At 35.6% G+C, this 25276-nt stretch overlaps 1 protein-coding gene across 2 annotated transcripts in view; it reads left to right on the top strand.

Annotated features, from left to right (window-relative positions):
- The window catches only part of LOC140264654 (protein Hook homolog 3), an 83767-nt gene that overhangs the window by 8891 nt on the left and 49600 nt on the right, over nucleotides 1-25276 (top strand). For both annotated transcript variants that reach the window (XM_072360563.1, XM_072360564.1), the window contains exons 2-6: nucleotides 5475-5560; nucleotides 11349-11421; nucleotides 18836-18886; nucleotides 22591-22723; nucleotides 24456-24523. In XM_072360563.1, coding sequence (XP_072216664.1) covers nucleotides 5475-5560; nucleotides 11349-11421; nucleotides 18836-18886; nucleotides 22591-22723; nucleotides 24456-24523 — 411 coding nt within the window. The remainder of the gene's footprint in view (nucleotides 1-5474; nucleotides 5561-11348; nucleotides 11422-18835; nucleotides 18887-22590; nucleotides 22724-24455; nucleotides 24524-25276) is intronic.

Genomic DNA, 25276 nt, shown 5'->3' with positions numbered 1-25276 from the left:
GGAAATTGTTCTCCTATAAGCTGTGCTATCTGTTTTCTTTTCCATGAGAAGCTGTTTTTAGACCTAGGAGTTGTTTGGTTCTTAATGGACTGCATGTATCCTATAAATTAGAATGTGTTAAAGTCATGCTCTAGCAGTTTTGCACTGACTGATAGCTTGTATTTTGAGAACATAATATAAAGCATCAGTGGTAAGCATTACTTTTAAATAAAGAATGATTAGGTCGGTGAAAACTCAAAAAAACTGTTGGTTTAGGCTTAACTACGTTGGGCCTTCATTTTACATGTTGAACATTAGGTTTATCACAAATGCTCTGTAGTATTGTTTTTTCATCAGCACATTTATCTGTTCATTGTCTTAATCATATGTCCTTGGGGAGCGGCCTGTGGAGGGGTGGAATGGCCTGGGGACCCACCGCTGCTCAAAGGGAGGAGGTGCCCTGTGGTATGGAGCCATGTTGGAGCACAGAGGGACTGGGCAAGAGTGACACAGATGGAGGGAGCTCTATGGACTGAGCACAGTGCCCATTGAATGTTCCTGTGTGCTGCCTGGGAGAGCAAGTAGAAGGGGATGGTTTTGGGGAGGGTGGTTTTAATTTGATTTTTGTTCCCACAGCTCTGCTCTATTATTAATTGACAATAAGTTATATCAACTTCCTTACACTGAAAGTTTGGCCTGTAATGGTAAATGGTGTCTTCCTGGCTTTTATTTCAACCTGTTTATCTGTTCTTCATTGTGTTGTTTCCCCCGGCTCTTTTGAGAAGTTAGAGCAGTGTGGTGGGGCTGAGCTTGCAATTGGTGTGAAACACCACAGCCAGTAATGTAAAGGCCTTGTCATTTCCTTATTCAGTCGTTGCAGCACCTAAAAAAGTTGCTTGAGATTTTAATGAAGAGAGTCTCCAACCAAATAAAAATATTCCTAAATCTGAATTCGTGAAGGAAACTGCTGGTTGTCTGAGTGCCTGAATCCTGTTTGTTTGCTGTATATGGCCTACTGAAGTCTTGGAATGAATGTGAAATAACTTACGGCATGGTTATCCAAGGAGAAGATAGCAGCGCTGCCAGCCAGGTAGAGAAAAATGGGTGAAGAAAGTGATGAAACCTTACTGAAGATTCTACTCTTTCAAGTATAATTGCGAGCGGCCTGTTGCAATTTGCATGCATGCCACTGAGGCTGGTTCCTTCCTTTCTTTTGCATGTTTTAGCTGCCTTTTTCATCTCAGCCGTGTGTGCTTTGTTTCATTTGTGGTGATTTTGCTGATGTGGGCTCTACAGAACAGCGAGTTGTCATCCTGCATAGCCAGTTGCAAAAGTATAGTTAATGGACAAATAATTCTAAAGCATCAGGAAGTGTTGGAAGGTACTCTACCCTTGACAGTATCTGTCTGGAAACTGATCATTACCTCTTGTTGCCTTTATGTGTAAATTAACTTAGTATTTTTATTACCTAAGATCCTCTGAAGAGATTTTAGATATTATAGAGAAGATAATAAATAGTTATTATTATGCAATTGTTCCATCAGTAAAAAAGCAAGCTGTGGATATAATCACTATACAAAAAACAGAGCTTTCATTCTTGGTGTTAAGAAGGGAGGAATTTTGGAGGTTTTGTTTTGTTTTGTTTTTTGTCCTTTATTTTTTGTGCCTTTCTTCCTCCAGCTTCCTGGTGTGCTAGATACTCCACCACAACCACATCCTGAACTTCAGCTAGTGTATTTTGGGCACTGAGTTTGTCTAGTTCTCACCTTCATATCATGAATATTTTTCCATGAAATTCGTAGCTTCCTTTTTTCCCCAGTATCTGACAAATCCCGGTTAGTCACATGATGTAATTTAGAACTGTAGTTCAGATTTGCCATGGACCTGAGTTCTTGCAGCGATTCATTTCCCAGTAATAGAGCCCCTTTGCATTGAAACAATCACTTGCAATACTTTTTTTTTTTTTTTTTTTAAAGTTCTGTGTAGAAATTGACTGCTTATGTTTATGGCCTTGTATACCAGTGCTCTGAATTAGTGCTTGGACAAATAAATTAACAATACCTTTTTGAGTTCTTACGTGGAAATTGATGGAAAGTAGGAAGGCGTAGTGGGGCAGTGGCTGATCTTTTGTTTGTTTTTTTTCCCTATTTCCTCAGCCTGCCTCGTCAATTAGTGCATCCATCTTATTGTCAAGGTTCCATATAGAGGTCCAAGAAGCAGAAAAAGGGATCATAACAGAGAAAGAATTTAAAACTTTGGGGAACTGTGGTATTGCAGACTCAAGAAGCAGGAACAGTTCCAGCAGGATGAAGAAGTCTTTGGGGCAGGAGATTGCAGTGCACAGGAAGGGCAGCATATGAGGGCAAGTCTTGCTGAAAAGCATTTCAGCATTTTCAGAGGAAAAGAAAAAAGAAAACCAAACCAAAAAAACCTGTTCTGTCTCTACAGTTGGACTGTGCTTTAGTATTGCCACATTCTCACCATTCTTCTCCTTTCTGGAAAATGAATTCTGCTTTCTCTTAGAGTGGGCTGGCTTTTTGTGGAATGATCCGAGAACGAACTCACAGTTTAAGCTTGACATAATTTTTTTATTTTCCTGTGCCTGAAGGATATAAAGAAGATACCGTACTTTTTTTTTTTTTTCTTTTTTTTCTTTTTTTAAGAGCTGAATAAAAGCTGTTAAAAACATCTCAGTTGAAGTGTCTTTGCTTGCAAAGGAAAGGAAAAAAACACATAGTATTTCTTACAAAGGTATGTATGCCAAGGAGCAAGCTGTGCAACTAATGGTAATTTTTCTCTGATCTGTCTCATCTAATAAAAAGCACAGCTGTCTTCAGTGGTGGTCTTGCATGTGTGAGTGTGGAATAAGTAGTTCAGATGGGTAACTTGCCGTATTCTGGCCTTTACTGGCAGTTTTGACCTTTTTTTGTTTATATGTATTATGATAAAATCAGAAAACAGCAGAGCTTGTACCTTGTTTTTCTGTCATTGGAAAACAGTAAGCAAACTCCCTCCCTGCCTTGACATAGTAGTGTCTGTTAATTTCACTTTTACTTAGTCAAGGAGGTGTTTCATATATCCATATGCAAAATGAATTTCAAGACTTTAGATTACTTTGCAGTATGGGTAATGACCTTAATTGTCAGTATTGTGCATTTGGAAATATCATTTTGCTTTGACTGTACTTGAAAACAACAGAGTAAAGCTCTTAGGTGATTTTTTTGGTTTGGCTGTTGTGCAACAGACAGCAATTAAAGCTTTGATAATTTAAAGGGATAGTATGCAAAATTTGAAAGTTTTCATGTTTGTACTTGAAAATTTTAATGTTGTTATATTTGAAGTTCAAGCATAAGCATCTTCAATGTCATTGCAAACTCTTTCATGAGAGAGAAATCATTGTTTTCTGTCTGTAGTGTTGCTGAATTGTCACAGAATTGCTTGATATTCCTTTGATAGTATTACCATAATTCAGAGATTCTAGGTAAATGGAAGTTTCTGGCAACATAGCAATTTATTTTATATCCTGTTATGTGGTTTTTTTCCATTTTTTTTTCTTTTTTTCTTTTTTTCTTTTTTTCTTTTTTTTCTGCTGTGTGTGTTTTTGTTGTTTGTTTAGTTGAGTGTCTAGTTCATCTGTTACGGTACCCAGATTCTATGGTAAGAGAGGAATTTTTGGGTAGTATTTCAAATGAAGCTGTAAGAAAATCTATTTATCTATTTTACTTAGGGCATATAAATCAGTTTTGTCTGTTTTGCATGCCACACAGTCGTTTTTTTTGTTCTTGGACTGTATGCATCATTCACGACTTTTTATGGATGGCTGTTTGGTTTGCTCGGTGATGGACTCAGAGAGCTCATCTTTTTTTGTCTTTTCAAGAGCGCCATTATTGCCTTAACAAATCAAGCACTAGGTTTTGTTTCTTCCTGGGTAAATGGAAGAAAGGAACATTCACTTGAGATGCTTGCTCTTGAAATTTTAAATGGTGATATTGCTAGAGTGCTTATTTGACTTTACCAAGTAACTGAGAATTTGGACATTGATATGAGTGTCTTTTCCATGGAAGAAAGAACCTACATGATTTTTTGTTATGTGAATTGCCTTGAACTGTAAGATACGCACCTAGAGGATGTTTACTGGGAAATGGCTTACATTAACATTAGTATTTCAGATTCCAGTAAAGCAGGAGAATTGTACATTATGTTCACAAAAAAAACAACAGTTGATGTTATCTGATATTTATGTAGCCTGAAGTTGCAAGCTGTCCTGTAGGCTTTCTTATCTCTACTGCGTACAAGTAATGTTTCATACTATGAAGCCTAGTCTTCCGTGAAAGGAGAATAACAGCAGAGAGAAGTGGGCAGATATTCTCTAAATGTCATGTAATCAAAAATATTTTAGGAAAACTCATCTACATCCCTTAAAACCAATGTTTATTTTATTTTGAATGATTGGGTACCTTAGACCAGTTGAAAAGACATTGCTGATGCAGAAGGCTCTTTTCCACATCAAAAGAGAAATGAAGAGCTCTCCCTTGTGTTTTTGTGCTTTGCTCCTGTGGTGGTGGGGGGAGGGCTGCAGAATAGCCTGAAGGTTGTAAGCATGAAAACGGATTAGAACAGAACCATACAGAAATTGTATATATTGACTTGTGTTTTGTTGTTGTATTTTTTAAAAAGAGATTCTTACTCCTACATAATTCTTCTAAGATGTTACCTGGCATCCTCAGAAAATTAGGTTTGTGTTGGTGTTTTCAGAGCACAGTCTATAGAGGGAAAATTGTGACCTAGCTCATTTCTTAGGTGTAGTAGTTCTGTCATCAAATTGCTCTGTCATGTGGATCTTGCTATTCCTCTTCTGCAGTTCTGAATAACAGCAGTTATATATGTTAGTTTCCATCTGAAGGCCAGAGTTTGTCACACTATGGACTTGCAATTGATGCCTGTCACTTTGTTAACTAAGCAGACCAAAATAACTAGAACACTGATACTATATGGATCTGCTAGGGTTTAGCAGCATTATGCTTTGCTCCTATGTCTAATATTAGGGAACAGTTAAGTCTTAGGATTTTGGGAAACTTATAAGAGTTTTGGTTATTTAGTGTTAACTTCTAATACCAGAATTTCTTTTATATGTTCACCGGGGGTGGGAGGATGTACCTGAACATACTTGACTAGGTGCTCCGGAAGTATTTAAGAGAGAGAAATGCCAAATAAAATGTGGTGGAAAAAATTATTTTTTGGCAAATGTGCTGTCATCATTTGTAGTTAAACTTACAGTGTTTGTACTTCCAAAAATCAAGATACTAACCTATAATTGTGGTTAATATCTTATTTTGCAATTAAATTTAAGCTTCTTTCTTCTTAGCGCCTGAAAGAAGTGTGTTGGTTTTACTCTGTTCCATTTGCTAGTAGGTAGCTTTTTTTTTTTTTTTTTAATGTTTAAAAATTGATTGACATTGAACTGAAAGTACATAACCTTTTTCATTCTCTCCCAGATCCAAACATTTAATGTTGAGGCACCATGCCACACTGTGGAAGATCTAACGAGTGGGGTTGTGATGGCCCAGGTTCTTCAAAAAATGTAAGAAATTATTTAATTATTTACATGCATACAGATTTATTATTTATGAATGTGTCTGATGGATATGTATTTTGATTCAGACTTGGCTGGTATTCTGTAAAGGCATGACTAATCCTTCATTTAGACAGTACTTTAACCTGGGACGTGACAAATATACTTCTTCTCCATAGCTTTCAAATAACTATCTTAAAACTTTTCTTTTTTGGCCTTTATTTTAGGAAGCTGTGAAGGCATTTATTCAACCGTAATCTCACTGAAGAGTGAATAGGGTTATAACTAAGGTCCCAAGTTACTGGGATTGGTAGAATTAGTTTCGAGTGATAAAATCCAGTGATGAATTGAAGCTGTTGGTTTCATTGTTTCCAGAGGTAATAAATTCTTGAGAACAAATGGGGGAATAATAGGTGTTGCACTAGGTAATGGCTTTGTCTCTTTGAACTCTAAGGTCAAATAGGTTGAAATGCATTAATTCAGACTAATCGAAGATGGGGACTGCAGGTAGTCATCTGAAGTGTAGCCAACCTATATCCACAACTGCCTACTTTTACAGAAACAAAACTTCTTCAAACTTGGCACTAGTGGTGAAATGTTGCTAATCTTAATGAAGTCATAATCAAACAGATGTAAGAGGAAAAGTACTTAGTTCAGAGTCAGGGAATGTTTAAACATACAAAGCAGGTGTAAAACAAGCTTTTCTAGCCTACCCTTCTTTACCAGTACTGGTTACCTTGCTGTCACAGTAAGTACACAGAAGAAATTTTTTTCAGGTGTAGAAGTGTGTATGAGCAAGACAGATGGTTGATAAAGATCATTTGGAGAAATCTGGCATTGAAGTTAAATAGGAGCGAACTGGGCCATGTCATAAGAAACAGATTCCATTTTCAGTGAAAACTTGAAAACTTAGCCTTCAATATGAAAATCCCTCATCAAGTTAATTGCAAAAAGACAAATTTATTATCTAGATAAGAAGGCACAAACCCTCTTAAACTCCGTCTTTCTTAATCCATTAAGAGCAGTAGACTACTGTTCTTAAAAAGCATGTTCCTTGAAATTTGTGTATCCTTGGCATGACTACCCCTTATTTAGAGTTCTCCAATAATGCATAAGGAATTTTAACAAATTTTAATACTTTTCCTATAAATAATTTATCTTAAAAAAATTATTTTATATATTTTTACCCTCGAGGTATTCGCCTGTGCTTGTAAGTGTGAGTAAGAGGCCGTTCTGCAGAAATATCAGTTCATATAGCAGAATTTTCTTTATAGAAGGAATTATACCTTCAGAAGCCATTCAGAAACGAACTGTGCAATATCATATGACAGAACTGTGATTTATGTAAGCAAGCATGAGTGTTTTACTTACAGATTCTGATGTTAATAAACAGGTCTTGGTGAAAATAGTGAAAGACACCTTCTCTGTATTATCATAAAACCTTTATTTTTGAATTTCAGGTTAGAGTGTGATTGAAAGGAGTTCTCCAGAGCTAATGGAGAAGAATTCATCTCTTTCCTACTGTCCGTTGATATTCCCAGAAAAGCAAAGTTTTCCTTTTATCCCATTCTGGAAACTGTTCAGTGTTCCTCTTCTTTTAATATTTTGTTTGTAGCCTGTGTGTTGCACCCCTCTTACTGAATTATTCATTTGTGATATTGCGCATTGCAGTGTACTGTGTATGTTTTGACACCTGCAAAATACAAAAGCCATGCTTTCATGTGTTCCTTCTAGAGGGATCTTTTTAGTAAACAGATATATCTCAAAGCAGCTTGCCACACCGCTGTTAAAATGAGTAATAATCAGGTGTTATGTGCAGTGGGCTGGTTTTCCTTCAAAGAATATTTCTGTCTCTTGGCATCTATGATTTGGAGAAATGGTTGCTTAAAGAAAGGGAAATTTGCATACAAAATAAGTTGGATAAGTGGCATCACATAAAGTGATAACACTGTTGACAACAGCGGAAGTATCTTGTACTCTAAAGAAAAGTCCCAGTTACTTGCAGTGCTATTGAGAGCAATCAACTGATACATAAGTGCTTTTATAAACTTGGCAAGTTATCTAGAGCAGTAGAATCCCCAACTTTGGGTATAGATTTAAGAACCTCCTCCATTCAAAATACTGGATACAAATAACCTCAAAGTAACAGTGGTACTCCGTTGTGTTTTCTGGCTTCTTGTTTAGTGGAGTATATCTTCAGATAGAACTGGTACATTTTCTTACGTTGGCTGCTCAGTTCTCTGCTATAAATATATGTATTTGCTTAGGTAATGTTTTTCCAAACATTGCTGTAAGAAATGACAGCACCTTTCCTTATGATGTGGACAAAGGGAGTTCAAGAGCTCTGGTTGTGATTGACTTGTGATTGCCAAAGTTTCAGCAGAGGGAGGCTTGTTTTCATCAAAAGTGGTGAATGAACTAGCAAAGCTTTGGGAAGAATGTCTGGAAACCCTTTTATAAAAAAGCATTTCTAGAAATTCTAATGGAAAACTTTTGGTTACAGGTTTTTAATTCTGTTGGCTCAATATGGAGGAAAAAGTGCTGCTGTTAATGTTGATTCTGAACCTTAGTAGGGCAGAACTAAAATAATAACAACACACTTGGAATGATTCTGAGGTGATTTAAATATGAAGAAAGGAGGTGATCATTATAAATTTGCTTGATTGTTGATGCCAACCTGGCAAAAGATTTTTGAAGTATGCTGCTGATTGTCTTGTGACATGGATTGAAATGCTCCTGAAGGGAATTGGTGACACTGTTCGTACTGCTGTTGTGATTTAGAGTGGATTGCTTACTAGGTTCTTGACCTTGAGTTCTCCATGAGCCCTTAGTTCTCCATGAGAATTGTATACAATAAAATTAAAAAACAAAGAGATCTGGGGAAAATGACAACTATGCTTACACTAGATGTAATTCCCAGGGATCTTTTTTGTCTTATGATATAAGGGTGTAGGCAGCACAAAACTTCATCAATAAAGTGAGCACATTTGCATGTGTTACTTTAATTGCAGTAGTAACCGACAACATTTTTAAATTTACTATTGATGTAAAGACATCCAGAGCTGTAGGTGATCATGAAATATTGTGATTCTTCTGTTATGTCGTTATTGTTGAAGATGGAGTATGTAGCATCACCCTGCCAGAGCAGTATAGTAGTAGAGTAAGAATAATTATTTACAGTTAAAATGGTAAATCAAGAATTTGGTATATTCATGACACTGTGGTCTTGAAGCAGCTGAACTTTGTGACCAACTATAATTAATAAAATGGTTAAGTCCTTAAGAAGGACCCAGTGGTTTTATTTATTTGTATTTCTTTTTTGTTGTTGTTGTTATATTTTGCTGGTGAGGCACAGATACCTGCTTTCTTATTGAGCTGGTAAGTGTTTGCTAGCTGTGGGTCTCTGAGCACAGCCTGCTTGTGATTAGCAGAGTATCCATCCAAAATACACTAGCAACCTTTTTGAACATCAGAGCTCCAATTGAAGCAGTTCAAGGTGTTTTTTGGTGTTTTTTTTTTCTTTTTTTTTTTTCCAAATGATCTTGTTGTAATTGGAAAGTTGAGCAAATACAGACCTTTTATAAAGAGATACATTTATTAAACATAAAACGTGAACTTTTCTCATCTCTGGTTTATCCAGTATGTACTGAATTAATTTTGTGCTTTGACTTACTCACCTCTGAGGGCAGAAAGGCCATTCAAAAGCTGTTTGGAAAATGTCTACTTCAAACCCAGATGAAACTCTGGACAAGACATTGTTTTTCCTGTCTCATACTTTTGAGTTTTGTTGTCTGTGCTAGAACTGCACAGTTTTTGAATGGGAGCAATTTGGAGTCATTGGTTTAACCAGTAATTAATTCCTTTCTTCCAGCTATATGTTTGCAGATGGTATGTCAGAGGAAATGTGTCATGATCTTCACCAGAGTCTGTAACAGAATGTAAAAATAGTAGTTGAAATGTGTCAGTAGAGAAATGTTGCTGTTTATGATTTCACTCCACTGGTGTATGTTGATGAAATGCTTGAAGACCTTGGTACACTGTGAAGAAGACATTGTGCAGAAAACGGAATACAGGAGAGGTGATGAATCAGGACCAAGATATGTCTTCAAAGACTGTGTCCTAATATAATCACTGATACAGTTTGCAGATCTGCTATATATGTGATCGCAGAGATGGTGCTCGAATCTCCAGACTCACCTTCTTTTTCTTTTTCTTTTTCTTTTTCTTTTTCTTTTTCTTTTTCTTTTTCTTTTTCTTTTTCTTTTTCTTTTTCTTTTTCTTTTTCTTTTTCTTTTTCTTTTTCTTTTTCTTTTTCTTTTTCTTTTTCTTTTCCTTTTCCTTTTCCTTTTCCTTTTCCTTTTCCTTTTCCTTTTCCTTTTCCTTTTCCTTTTCCTTTTCCTTTTCCTTTTCCTTTTCCTTTTCCTTTTCCTTTTCCTTTTCCTTTTCCTTTTCCTTTTCCTTTTCCTTTTCCTTTTCCTTTCCCTTTCCCTTTCCCTTTCCCTTTCCCTTTCCCTTTCCCTTTCCCTTTCCCTTTCCCTTTCCCTTTCCCTTTTCCCTTTTCCCTTTTCCCTTTTCCCTTTTCCCTTTTCCCTTTTCCCTTTTCCCTTTTCCCTTTTCCCTTTTCCCTTTTCCCTTTTCCCTTTTCCCTTTTCCCTTTTCCCTTTTCCCTTTTCCCTTTTCCCTTTTCCCTTTTCCCTTTTCCCTTTTCCCTTTCTTTTTTTTGAGCTTTCGTCTCATCTTGCCCCTAAAAAGAATAAAAACAAAAAGGGAAGGGCTCAGTTGTAGAACCTTTTTATCTTCAGAGCTGTAAATCTAGTAGTACAGGAAATGCAGTCCTGTAATTCCATAAGTTAGAATAGTTGCTGTGGGACTCTAATCTTGCCTACCACTCTGACTCTTAAGAGCTTTATTCAATTTAAAAAAAAAAAACAAAAAACAAAAAACAAAAAACAAAAAAAACTGCTTCATTTTTTATTTTTTGTTTGAGACATTGACTGCTTCATTTTTTATTTTTTGTTTGAGACATGAGCCTTTCCTTACTGGGGCAGGAGGCTCCTACAAATGGTCTTGAACATACAGCTAATCCAAAGTGCCTGTAGAGGAGGAAGGAAGTTTATGGAAATATACTGGAAAATATACTTTACAAGCAGTTGGCATTCTTCTTTTCTCTGTCTGTATCTAGACTGCATTGTCAAGAGTACAGACAGTAGAAAGACTGATTTTTAACAAAGGCATTCACAAAACTATTGGCCAAGGGCACTGTGGGAAGAGATTTTGCAAAAACTGATCGTATGTGGTAAATTAAATAATAGAGAAGTGTGTTCTTGATGTTCACTCTAGAGATGCTTTTTAACTGTTCTCACAGTATGCGTAGAGCATACGTTGTTCGTTTTCAGGCTTTCCATGTAGAAAGAGTATATTTACAATCAGAATATAGCAGTAGGGATCTGTAATATGTGAAAAATTAAGTATTTTTCCATACTTTCAAGCACTGCAAACAAACACTACTCCAGTGCCAACTGAAAATTAAAGGAAGAACTTACAGACAGGAAGAACTGAAGAAGCACACTCCAAGTCCAGCTGCGTCTTCCAAAGCATGACCTACTCATGGTGCACAAACAGGGCTGTGCTGTGGGGTGCAGGGGTAATTTGTGCTGTTGTGTATAGGCCATATATAGAATACAGAGGTAGACAGGCATTTAGGTAACATCAGCATAAGATAGGAGCCTAATTGCTAAGGTATCTTCCTAGTTTCTCAAAACTGTTTTTAACAGATACTCTACTTTTTGTATTTCAGAGATCCAGTGTACTTTGACGAAAACTGGTTAAACAGGATCAAAACTGAAGTAGGAGATAACTGGAGGTTAAAGGTATTTTACTTACTTTGCTTCTCAACAAATCTGTATTTTAGTTCTTAATACAGTATTGTGTTTTAATAAAAGCTGTTTTTTAGTTTAAGATGTTGCTTCATCATGTATTGAATTTAGGATAGTTTTTTTTCACTTTTTTATATTGATGTAGCTCTGCACATTTGAGTGAAGAAAACATTTTGAATTTCTAAGTCTGTTTCAGTAATTTAAAAGAAATAATATTAAAATAAACTTCATGTATAAATTAACATTTGAAAAACACAGAAATATGAGTGAAAGTTTTGTGTTTTTTTACTATGAAGTGTGAAAATAACTTTACTAAAAAAAAAATCTCTGAGAAACAAGTGCAAAAAATAACAGATTAGTAACCAATTGATTTAAATAGAAATGGCAAAATGTTATTTCATTTTACTTTGCAGCTTTGCACAGCAAATGAGTCTTAGGAGAGGAACTGATATGTGTTTGTGTGAGGAAGTGATACACGTGTGCATTGTTTGTAGTCAGTGTGCTTTTTAACCACAGCCTATTTGCTAAGTCATTTGTATTATTTGGTATTCAAGTACTTTCTCTTACAGTGAACAGAATTTACACTGGTAAAGCTTTGTAGTGCTTTGGTATAAAACCTGAAAAGCATAGTTTCATGTGTGGGTATTTGAAGACTTTACAGCCGCTGATGACTTTACGACCCTAACTCCCTAGAAGTTCGCAGCTAGGCCAATTACCAAAGTAACACCAAGGTGGTGAGCAGGAAAATGGCGATTTATTAAAGCAAACACACACTTACATCAACTATGCCCTTCGTGTACGCCTACTGCATTACATGTCACCGATCCTTCCAGAAATGGGGAAGGGCCTTCCACGTAAGCCCAATAGATATTCCCCATATTTCGCCTAATACACAACAGGTATTCATCTTGTTTGTGGCTGGATTTGCTCACACGTACTTTTCTGAGTTGCCATTTCTTGCCTGATTTTTCTGATTTATTTATTTTTTTCCTGTTTGATGGAGTTTGCTGTAAACACTTCTGTTGTTGTTTTTCTGGCCTCTCAAGAGCCCTTCTGAACATCTGGGAAAGGGCTGCAGCTGTGAAATGCTTTCGTGCTTACAGGCTTATCAATGTTGGGCTGAACAGAGGGGAGAGGCAGAGGCGAGTGCTGCCTGACGAGAGGATGAAGAGTATTGCTGCATATATGTTGTCAGTAAGCTTGTCAGTGTGGTTCCTTCTGCCTGGACAGTAAACACATGTCTGCACTCTAGAATGATTTGTCTAACAGGGTTACCAGAAAAAAAAAATTTGGGAATGTTGATGAGGATATAGAGGTAGACTGTAAGAATGAAAGACATGGTTCCTTAAAAAAACAAACAAACAAACAAACAAAAAAACAACAAAACACTGTATTTGTTCTACACTTATTACAGCAACAGCAATTAATTAAAGTTAGCTTTTCAAAGTAGTGTGTGGAACTGCGCAGGTGAACAGCTGCTAACAAGTTTTAACTTTTCCCTAGCACAATTTTATGTTATTTCTAAGGAATATTAAAATCTTAGGTGTGAAGTTTGGAGAAGGATCTGAGAACTGTGCACTGTAATAGGATATCAGTTGATTTAAAATAGTGCAGCTTTTGTAGCTCTTGTGGTGAGCTCGAGGAAGATTTTTTCTCAGTCATCTACTAATGTAGCAGGTCCTAAATCTTAGCAGATGTGAATATAACAGACCAGGCAATTATTCAGTCAGACTTCAGTATGTGACTGAAATCCAGATAAACATCATCTCAAATTTCAGTTCATTGATGATATCATTCCTTCTTGCTTTTTGTATTTCCATGTAAATAAGAAACAAAGACCGATTATTTTTCTTGATTCAAACAAGAGTATGCTACAGCTTTTTGTATAGCTTTTCATATTCTATTTCCCCAACCATTAATAATATTAAATATTTTGAATATTTCTTTTAACTCCCAATTTGTAACCATAAAGGTAATTCCATACTTCATCAGCTGCTCTTCTTTATGTGTATGCAAACAGTAGTTTAGTTCTTCAGCTGTTCATGTGTCAGTCATTCATAGCCTTGCTCACAGGAGCATTTTTAGTCTGTAAGCTTCTATTGGTTTGTCACTAGTTTTTAAATGTAGGCAGCATACTTTTGTGTGCCTCCTTAATTTAATTCTCCTTAATATTTTAAGAAGCATGTGAAAAATGTTTATTGGGTTAACTCAGTACCTCGCAAGTGGGGATAATGAGACAAAGTATATTCTTGCTGCTAAGCATGGTTGCTTTCTGCTTCCAAAACTGCATGGTACAATGGTCAACCATATTATGCTCTCAGTATTATGAAGCACACAAAGGAGCCAGTCTAGTAGAAGAATTAGGCTTAAATTAAATGCCTGTGTCATTGTACGTTTTAGAACAGTGATAAGGTGGGCTGTATCATCCTGCATAAGGCCCTCCTATCCACTTTGAATAGAGGCATTAAGGAAATGATGTGGTCTCTAACTCTCAGTTGGATGTCCATCTCCACGAAATGTTAGAACTCTGGGGCCTTGTAAAGTAGGGAACAGTCAGCTAGCGTTCTGCATATTATAGCTGACCTGATCTCTCTATCTAATGTGTTCAGACAGAAGCTCCTTGTCCATTATTTAAGGTTAAAATTTCTGGGGCACAGCATATGTCACTGTACTTTTGAAGTTTGTTTTTTCTTTTGTGTAACAACAACCCCTTCCTGATCTAATTGCACTGTTATGTTGTGGTTTAAGAAAATGAAAAAGAGCAAAGACGTCTCCTTCCTGACATATATCAGGAAAAGATGAATGCTTTAGTATGGCTAGAGTTGAAACTGTTGATACGCATTGGTATCTCATACTGAAGAGGATAACATTTTGAAGACAAAGAAGTATTCACTGAAACTACAAAATGGTGTAGAAAATAAATCTGTTGCAAAAAAAAAATTTGCAGGAATGAAGAACCAAGACTAGTTCACTGTCAAATAGTACAGAAATATCAGTAACAGAACAGAAATTTTAACCAGTTACTGTTTCATACACATGTCAGTTATTGATTTTTATTTATTTATTTTGTAATTACTGAATATGTTGGCTGAACTGTAGGAAAACCACCCCCTTACCATTCCCTGTGGGCGATGCCTGCCTTGGAATAAGCAGGAAATACATTGTTGTGCATGCTCTCTGACTTTTGCTTTCAGCAATCAGATTGCAGCATCGGTTTAAAATACAGTTTTATCCGTATTTCTAGCAGTGAGCTGAATTTGTTTGATTCCTGACTAGCACATTCAAAGGATTCAGTAGATTTTCTGCAGTGAGTGCAGTTTGAATGCATTGTATTTGATAGAATGTTGCAAAATAGAATCATCGGTTAAATTTGAGTGTGGGATATTTGGTACTGTAATCCAAATAACCTGATCTACAAGATTTATCTTGGACTGCAGTAGTAGAATTATGGTTGTGCTTAATTATTGCACAGCACAAGCTGGGACAACTGGTACAGTTATGGAAGCTAGTTTTCTGCGTACAGAAAACTTGTCCTGATAATTTCCTTTTCTCTGTAAGAAAGAGAACACTTCTTTATAAGCAGCCTTTTGAGTTTTTAGTTGTGTGTTTTAGTTGTGGGGTTTTTGTTTGTTTGTTTGTTTGTTTTTTCTGATAAAGATAGGATGTGCTGTCATGTCTGTCATATGAGCGTGCTTCTGCAAGGAAGGATTGGGGATTATAGACATACTTACAAGGTAGCATTTATTTCTGCGAAGAAGATAATAAGCAACAGATAGATCTGTCTCTGTTCTTTCTTTCTATTCATTTTCCCTCTCCCCTTAACTCAAGGGTGTCCCCGTGTCTGTTCTTGCAATTTTTTTCCTCACAAAAGAGGCTGGAGGAGCATAACCCATGAATCTAATGGCACAGTCTCTCCCTGGGCCCCACTTATAACAGAGAAGAGACAGAATGCAGCTTAAGGCAGAAACCTAATGTAGTGGAAACTATGCATATGGGTTTTTTTGTTTGTTTGTTTGTTTGTTTTAAATTACATGCAACCAGGGAGTTTAGTCAAATATCTGTAGCTGAATGATTAAGATTTCTCTTGCCACTGTAGGTCTACCCTAGCAACACTTACAGAGGTTATAAGGTTTGTTGATTATAAACTATGTGAGTGGATATTTCTCTGTGCATAATTATCCAGGACAGAAGCTGTAGAAGAGCATCTCAGAACACCGGGGTTCCCATTTATACACTTGATACAGAAACGTACAAGGATAAATTTATTTATATGGAGTCTTCACTACAAACAGAATTTCAGACGCACATGTAAAAAAATGATAAATGGAAAATTAGGAACAAGCTGTCAAAATACTAGAGAGTAAACAGGAGGTTAAATAACCCCTGACTCCTTTGTAAGCAATCATAAGCTTAAGAGCATTTCCACTGTCCATTACATAAGGCTTTTCTTGTATTGGTCAGCTATACTCCTGAGGAGAGAAATCTAGGCAGATTATCCATATAGACCTTCCATTTGGAATCAGTGTGCAAGTTGGAGATAAATAAAAATAGTTAAATAAAAATAAAAATTCCCACCGTTATCCACTTCACAACCCTATGCCTTGCAGTGTCACATTATGTGTTATCTGTAGTAACCTTGAGGAAAATTATATCTGCTTTCATTCTAGTCAGTTCATCAGGTTAATACTGCAGAGTAAAGGGTAAGTCTCGTATGGTGTGTAGTAACTATGTAATTCTATACAAAAGTGGCTGACTCATCAGTGATCATTTAACATAAGGAATATCAACATGAATCAGCAGTGGATATTAGTGAAATTGGTTCGGTTGCTGATGGAACCAAATAGGGATCCCATGTGCTTGGGAGCTGATCTCCAAAGGATTGTGAAACACTTTATAGTCAAAATCTGTATTGGAAATAGTATCTGTTGTATTCTGCCATCATGATTTAATAGTCTTTGTTAAGTTGTAGTTATTCTTCTTTGTTCTTAAGAGGAAAATAAAAACTTGGAAACCATCCCTTGCTAGAATTCTAGAGTTAATAAGCTTTAACAGTTTCCTTTGCTTTTCTCTGTTATGTCTGTTACTCATTTTCACCCATCTCTGAAATCTTCCTTGTTAGAGTTTGTGCTATGGCCTGGCAAGTGTTAAAGGATCGCCTGAGTTGAATCTCAAAACAGAAGGCATTTGTGGTAGTTTGCTGTGATTTTCTGCCACTGGCAGTAGTAGGACCATCTAAGTATTCACTGTAGACAAGTAAAATGAATCAAAAGAGCAAACACTCTTAGCAGAACTGAAGATCATTGTTAAGTTCAAGCCAGTCTATGAAGAAGCTCCTTTATAATTGTCTGATTGTCTGCCTGATCCAAAGATGATGTAGTTAACTCCTGAAAACAAGTTATCTTGATACTCCTGATTGACAGTGGAATAAAATGGGGCCTCAAAGACAATATTTTTTTCATTTTGTTTTCTTTTTCTGAAGATACTGTCATGTACAGTAGTATTCGTGACAGATTTTGATGAATATTTTGTTATGGCATCATAGCATTAAGCTCTGTGAAAGTAATATGGAGGAAGATAAAATAAATCTTAAACTTAATAAAGAGTTAATTCAAACAAAGCTCGTAGGAAAAGGGGAAAGCAAGTATTTTCTAGGCTAGGCCATTCCATTTTGTTTCTCATTTCTGGGATTATGTTCAAGTTCAAGGTTCCTCCCAATGTTCTCTTCGGTAAACTGGACTTAAATTCTACAACATGACCCTTGGGTTTCTGTGGCACTTTCTGCAGCAGACTCAGGTAAACTACAAACTGGAAGACTTTAATGAATCAAGCTTGAAAATTCTTATTCCAATCAGTGCCATATTTGTTATGGTGATTTGAAATAAAAATTAAATGATTTGTATTTCTTTAGAATCTGAAATCTGTTGTAGACTTTGGCTGTGATTGTTCATAGTCCTGGGGATATGGCGGTGATTTCTTCAGTGCTATTAGATGTTTTGTGTTATCATATGTAGCATATTTCTTTCTTCTGTTTTCTGTAGGAAATATCATTTGTTTCAGCCTTCTGATCTTGTCTGTTGAATGCTGAAGTGTTGAGTTTGTTCCTAGATTTCAGTGTTGTACCTCCAAACTGTGTTCTGTAGTGTTTTCTCAGATCTTTTGGAAGGTGGATTCAGTCCACTGCCTGAAGTTCCTTACTGGATATTTCCAGAATGTACTCAAAAAGTATATGGAAATAATTGCAGCCTTTAAACACAGTTGAGGCTTGATAGTTCTGTTTTCATTTTTTTCCCTCCGTTACAGTCTCACAGTTCAACACTGTGGGTACTGTTGTCAGCAACAGGAGTTTGTGAATCCTAATTCTTATGCTACTCATGTCTAAGATAAGATGAAAAGAATTGAGATGTGATTATTCAGTTCTTTAACCACCCTCTCATTTCTGCTCAGTCTTTACAGAACCTGTTTGTAGACTTCCCATCACAGGAAGTAATGCACTGCTTCTAGTATCTTAAGTTTCTTGCTCATATATTTGAACATTGTTGGAATCTATAGCAATTACGTTCAATAATTTTTTTTTCTTTTTCTTTTCTTTTTTTTTTTTAAACATCATCTGTGAGATCAGTTGGCAGTATTTATGGCTTTCTTCACAGCCTCCAGTACTCAAACTAACTGGGTTTTTGCCAAAAAGAGAGCTGAAAGCCTTCAATACTGGGGAAGTGTAGCATAGATTCTGTACAGCAACAGATATTTAACTGATGCCATTGGTTTTGCAAGTGGAACAGAAGCTATCTTTGACACTGAAGGCATGGCTGAGAAATGTGAATTTTGCCTTGATACTGTATGACAGACATTTGATTGTAAGGAACTGTGCTAAAAGGAGAAACAAACACAAATGAAGCAACTAGGAGGAATAATTAATGAGAACGTTAATAAATTAGGCTTACATATGTTCTAAATAAAGGATGGTATTGAGCAGTAACTGATCTTGGTTTGGAAAGAGAGAGTTACCTCTACAGAAAGTAGGTCATGGAATACTTTAAAAAAAGAAAGAGGATTTTTTTCAATTTATAGATAGAAATAGATATACTAAGATAAATGTAAAGAAGATTCATGCTTTGGAATCTAGTCTGAAGTCCATCTAAGACTGTTATTTTCTTGAATATTTAAATATGTTATAGGTATTCATAAAGATTTGTGATCAGATGGCAGTGCGATCATGAGGGAATGCTGAGTAATTTCCTTAATTCTATCTGAATATTTTAAAACAGAATTTTATTGTGCAAAGAGTAATTCTTTGCATAGTTGTACTATTGTACTTCTTTTGTATAATTCCTCCGTGATTGCTTCTTTTGTGATTCTGTCTCTGATTTATTGTCTGCGTTTATTGCATTTTCTTTTTCTTGACAAACAGGTAAGCAACCTGAAGAAAATTTTAAAAGGGATATTGGATTACAACCATGAGGTAAGAACAGTTCAGTGTAACGCTTGTGTTCTTTCTGTAACATATTTAATTCAGTTTGGTTAATGTGAACTATATTTTATGAATGCTTTTGAGTTCTGTCTCCATCTTTCAAAATGCTTGTTGTACATTGTGTTTCATTGCCTCTTCTGAGATGTAAGCCTACTTTATCCATCACCTTTAGAGCTATCAGAGCAATCTGACTTGGAAGTCTTGTCGTAAAACAGTAGATGTCTTTGACTCTTCCAATGATGGTCTTAAACAGTACCTATGGTATTACTTCTGTTACAGGTAGAGACTGCCTCTTGCCTTCTTTTTTCTTTTTGAGGACAGAAAGGAAAGGACATTTCTAGCATCAGCTTGCGTTACAGTTGTTAATGAAATATTTTAATCCTGAGATAGTGGAGTCAGCTCATTGTGTTCCCTGTGAGCAAAGTCAGAATGCGTTGCTCCTGAGAAGAAACAAAGTATTTTCAGCAGTGAATCTTCAGTTGAATTTTACTTTTAGCTTCAGTGACATTTTGAAGCAAATTGTTCAGTACAGATTGCGACATAAAATCTCTAATCTATACATTTAAAAACAAAAAAACAAACAAACAAAAAGAAAAAAACCACAACAAAAATCGATAAAAATTAACAGATGAGAAAAGTTAGGCTGGTAAGTTCATATTAATTCATATTAATTCATAATCGGGCTCTAAATTAATTTTGAAAAGCTGATTGAGTGATAAGTTGACCTTAACTGGCTGTCAGGCACCCACCAAGCTGCTCTTACTACTCCCCCTACCCAGAAGAGCAAGGGGAGAAAATACCATGAAAAAAGCTCATAGGTTAATATGTGGAGAAGGAATTATCAGGTAATTACTCAGCAATTGCCATCACAGTCAAACAGGCTCAGCTTGGCTAAAATTAATGTGAATTATTACCAATTAATAACAGTGTAGAGCTGTGAGAACAAAGAGGAAACCGTAGGCACTTTTCTCCTGTCTGCTTCCTGGGCTCTACTTCTGTCTCAGTTCTATGTTCCTCTGCCCTAACATACATAAAGACATAGGGGGGTGCAGCTGTGGTCAGTCCATGATGCTCTGCCCTGTCATGTGCTTCCTTTCCTCACCGTGTCTGCTACAGCCTGGTGTGTCTCCCACAGAATGCGGTCTCCTGTGAGCCGCTGTTCTTCAAAATCTGCTGCAGCATGGGTCCATACCAGGCAGCGCAGGAAGCAAAGTCATTTTAGGAAGAAAGAAGTTCTTTGTTACGGAAGCTTAATATTACTATGACAAAGTGATGTTTCTTTTTGTGCGATGGGAGGACAGGGTGATTAAGTTTTTGAAAACTTTACTGCTTCAGTAGGTCACCAACTTTTGACCTGGTCTAGATTACATTCTCAAAGTAGGTTTGACACATTTGGAGGTTTTTTTCTTTGCTTTCTTTTTGCTGATGCAGTGTTGGTAGTGGTACTGGAGACTAGCTGGATTTTACGATAATCCTATTTATGTTTTCATTAGCCTGATTTCTTCCTCTTATCAGGCACCTTCTCCACAGTATAGATGTGAATGTATATGAATTTTGCCTGATGTAGTAAAAAGGTTTGGAAACACAGTATATTATTTTTTGTTGTTAAATAAATAAATAATACCACAGCAAGCAGGACAGTCTTTCAGTAGCTATTATGCAATGCTCCCTTTGTCATGTATTGCATGGAAAAGCAAGAAGCCAGGGGCACTCATTTATGGCTTGTGTGTTTTGTGATTCCCCAGTAATTTTGCTGCGGGAGTCTACTGCTCTCATATTGAAACTTTCATTCTTTTTGCAGAAGTCTTTCATGCTTCTTTCTGAATAAGAAAAAGTGGTGGAAAGAGCATTTACCCTCTTAAGATACTTATTTCAGACTTTTTGGTTGTTACTTCATTGTTAGTGTTGTGTAACTTATCTTGTGTTTATGCTGATTTCCCATGTTTCATTATGGTGTTTGCTGATATGCTTCTTCCCTGAAGCATTTCTCGACAGCAATTATACTGTCATCAAGCATAAAGCAGTTATATTATTGTTATATTCGACATTGCATTTGAAAGAAATGCAGGGAATACAGATGAACATGCATACACATACTAGGATTGAATCATTCAAATAATATTGTGTTTTACTATGTTACTGCAGTCTGTGTACAGCAGTAATGTTTTTGTGTTTGATGTGTTCATAGAATTCTTGTTTTCTCACTAGAATGACCTAAAGGAAGTATTTTTAATACAATTCATATGTTCTTTCCAGAATGCAGAATTTTTGTTTGTGCTGGTGCTCATGCTTTGAGAAAGCTGTTAAGAATAATAATTAATATATATATATATATATATAAATAAAAAAAATAAAAAAGAAATTTAAAAGAAGACCAGGGAAAACAAATGAAACCAGAACAAACCTAGCCACAGCAAATGCACAAAACCTAGCCCTGGCAAACTTGGCTTGATTTCTTTCTATTCTTAATATAAATCTGTTAGGATTTTTTTATTTTTTTATTTTTTAAGATAAATTCCTTTACCTGCTTTTCTGTGTTTGTTTTTTTATTTTATTTTATTTTATTTTATTTTATTTTATTTTATTTTATTTTATTTTATTTTATTTTATTTTATTTTATTTTATTTTATTTTATTTTATTTTATTTTATTTTATTTTATTTTATTTTATTTTATTTTATTTTATTTTATTTTATTTTATTTTATTTTATTTTATTTTATTTTATTTTATTTTATTTTATTTTATTTTTAATTTTTCCTGAATGTTAAAGTCAAAAGGACCATTCAGCAAACAAGTGACTGATCCCCTCCATAGTCATTGTTTCTTTTTGCACCCTGCTTAAGAAATGACAGTTTCTTTTTATCTGCAATTAATGTGTCAGAGATGCGTTTAATTCCACATTCATGAATTCATATTCATATTTTCAGCTCCCTGAAAGCTCCTTGAAATCTAACAGAATTACTTAATTCCTTCTACTGACAATCATTAATGTAAATCCTTCTTAATTATAAATCAAATTACATTAATTATAAGTCACATGTTTTCTTTCTTGTGTTTTTCAGGATGGTTTTGTTTTTTTTTTTTAATTTTTTTTATTTCTCTGTGTGGGTTGTTTAATTATATGTTGTACTACTACCTCAAATTCTTTTCCATTAAACTAGCTTTTTCAGCTCTAGGACTTACTAAATAGGGTTGAATTTACTGGAAGTGTGGGACTGGATGATCAAGTGTTTTATAGTCTCATATTTGTCATCCATTAGTGCTAGATACATGTTTTGTATAAGTGAAACATTTTAATTTTGGCTTTCCAGTGGGGTGAAATGTGAGACTTATGCAAAGTGTTTCATGCCAGCTAAAAAACTAGATGTAATGGTGGATTACCTTTTGAGGCTGCCTCTGTTACTTTCTTACCCAGAATAAACAAATCTTACTAAGTTTATAATGAGTAGTTTCTGATTAATTGGGACAGATTTATGTTTGGCCAAATATTAATAGTATCAAAGATTACGGATGGTTTAATACTCAAAGGTCTGTTGTATTAGGCTGACATTACTCAATTTAGTTTGTTTTAAAGGTGAATTGAAAACTATACTAAAGTGAAATGTAAGCGCTTCCTGTTGATTCTGAATCATATTTATATCTTGAAGTTTATGTATGTCCGTTGATACAGACGTGTGTACTGGGTCTTTATACAGATTCTCGGGCAACAGATAAATGACTTCATCCTTCCTGATGTTAACCTGATTGGAGAGCATGCTGATGCTGCGGAGCTTGGAAGAATGCTTCAGCTTATTCTGGGATGCGCTGTGAATTGTGAACAGAAGCAAGGTACTAAGGTTTGAAAATGTTTGCTCCCAGAGACTGAATGAAAATCCAGCTCATTGTGCAATCACTTAGAGGAAAATGATATTTCTCAAGCTGCCATTAGAGGCAAATTAATATTAATTTTCTCAAAGATAGCATTATTTTGCCTTTCAGATAACTTCTGTTTTGAGTTTCACTGGCTTTGCATTCTCAAACTGTGGAGCAGGTTTTGCTCCCCACATACGTATTTTCAAGTTTTATTTGTTGAGCTGAAAAGGAATTCCAAAACTGAAAATTCTTGATCCGTCTCTGAAAGACAATTCTGATTCTCTTGTACTATCAGATGTCTGTCTAACCTGCACAGTTAAAATAGGGACCCATTCAGTTTACTGCAGATGCTGCAGAGGATATGGTGGACTGTGCAGACAGTAGGTATCACTCCAAGTCTCTTGCTCTAAACTAGCCATATGTTTTGGCGCAGTACGTCTTTGCTGTCCAATTACCTTAAATTCCACTTAATTTAAGCCAGATTAAGATAACAAAGAAACTTCAGTTTATTCTTAAGACTTAAAATGAGAAGCACGGAAACATGTACATAAAATAAGAGGATAAATAAAATTATGTTTAGGTATTTATATTAAAGTTGCAGAAAAATTTTTTGCTTGGTGATTTAAGTCATTGCAGTTTCCTTTTTGCCAGAATGGTAGGTAGGCTTTCAGACCTCTGTGGCTTTTTATATGATGGTGCATCTTAGCTTTCTTAACTGGTGTACCTGTTTTGCGTTTCTTAAGTGTTACTCTCTAATCTGAAATTGTTTTTACTGCTCCTTTGATGAAGTGAAAGTCTGGCTTTCTTATTAATTAAAGTAGGGGTAATTTTCTTCAACAAATAAGCAAATGGGTCTGTTGCATTGGGCCGCCTGTCCTCTCTGTCATATGTAGGTTTCTCTTTATTTCTTTTAGTGATTATTTGGCACCCTTGAGTGCAAAGTATGTCTTATTACTGAATTCTGTTGCTCTGTGAGACTGAACATTAGAAGCATACTAAATGAAAATGTTTGAGCAGTGTAATTTTATGTATTTTGTGTGAGGTTTTGCATGATGTAATTGATCAATTTGTGATACTGATCCCCAGTATCTCCCACTTCAGCATATCATTAGAGAATATAGGCATTCTTTATAGATGACCATATCTGGTTGGAAACATGACTTGCCCAGTATGATACTAAATCCCTTGACTTGGTCTAAACATCAGGTGTCATTCTGCCACTGCCTTATCTTGCAGAAGTACTTATCTGGTAGCTCACATGAACTTACAGGGGAGGCAGGGAGAAAGGTGGGAGGAGTTTATTTGTGATATAACACAAATAAAAACAAAAACTAAGAACAGGTATGAAAATGACTTGAAAGAAGGATGTAAAAAGGACGCTAATATTAATTTGCAGAAAAGGACAGTCTCTCTTCACATTGGGTGCTTGTATAGCCTGAATCGTGTGAAATACAAGAAGAAAAAATTCAGATGGTAATTACATAATTTATTTCATTGATGCAGTATTCCAGTGAACCTGGGTTTGTCTGACCAGACTTTCTGATGAAGTCTTGTTTAATTTTCTGGGGCAACACCTGAACAGTGTTTGTGCATCTTAGTGTAATCTTTGGCATCCAGTTATTTTGCAGGGGGAATGCAACTTCCAACCTCATGTTTTATATATAACATTCCAGAATTTTTATTTTATTTTATTTTATTTTTTTTCCAGAGTACATCCAGACCATAATGATGATGGAAGAATCAGTTCAACATATGGTCATGGCAGCGATTCAAGAGGTATGCTGGAATACCTGCAGTGTGTACCAGTTCATCTTTCAGCATATTACAGAAGTATATACTTTTTCACTTTAAAAAACAAAACAGGACAGTTAAAAGTAAATGTAACAAGTGCAGATTTTGCAATTTTACTTCGAAGAATCTCTTCTTAATTTTTCATGAAAAAGTTATTTAAGTATGCTCTGTGTCATGGAACTCTGCTTGAATGTCCCACTTTTCTTTAAATCTAGAAGATTGAAACTTCTAGATATTTTTGATCCTAGGTTCTCTTTCCTTCATCTTTTCCTTACCCCGTGTCTCCTGAAGTGCACTAGATTTTATGTGAGTAGCCAGTGAATTTTCTTAAAAATTTCTCCCTTGTAGTTGTAAAACTCCATGAGCTGTTAATGTTTTCTTCACTGGACAAGAAAAGAAAGATAGATGTTTAGCAAAGTATTCTTTTGTCAGACGTAGTATTATGGATAGGTTAATGAAGGTATTTGTGAGGCATGTTTTTACATTCTGGCAAATGTTCTGTAGTTTGTTTTGTAAAAGTACTGTTGGAAACTTGGTTTGTTTCTGAGACTGCAGTGGTTCTTCTAATCAGCCTGAATAGTTACACAGTGAAGGATTTAATAGTTAATAGTCACTACTGAATTGCATTAGAAACAGACAAGGACATTGAAGAAGTAAAGTAAACCAGAGTGTGACCACTGTTACCATGAATCTTCTGAGAGACTTCTCGTGTGTCTGAAGCGCCTATCAGTCTTCATA

This window comes from Excalfactoria chinensis, chromosome Z (genome assembly GCF_039878825.1).
Source record: "Excalfactoria chinensis isolate bCotChi1 chromosome Z, bCotChi1.hap2, whole genome shotgun sequence".
Lineage (NCBI taxonomy): Eukaryota > Metazoa > Chordata > Aves > Galliformes > Phasianidae > Excalfactoria > Excalfactoria chinensis.
Note: the sequence above shows the minus strand (reverse complement) of the source record. Positions and strands in the feature narration are given on the sequence as shown.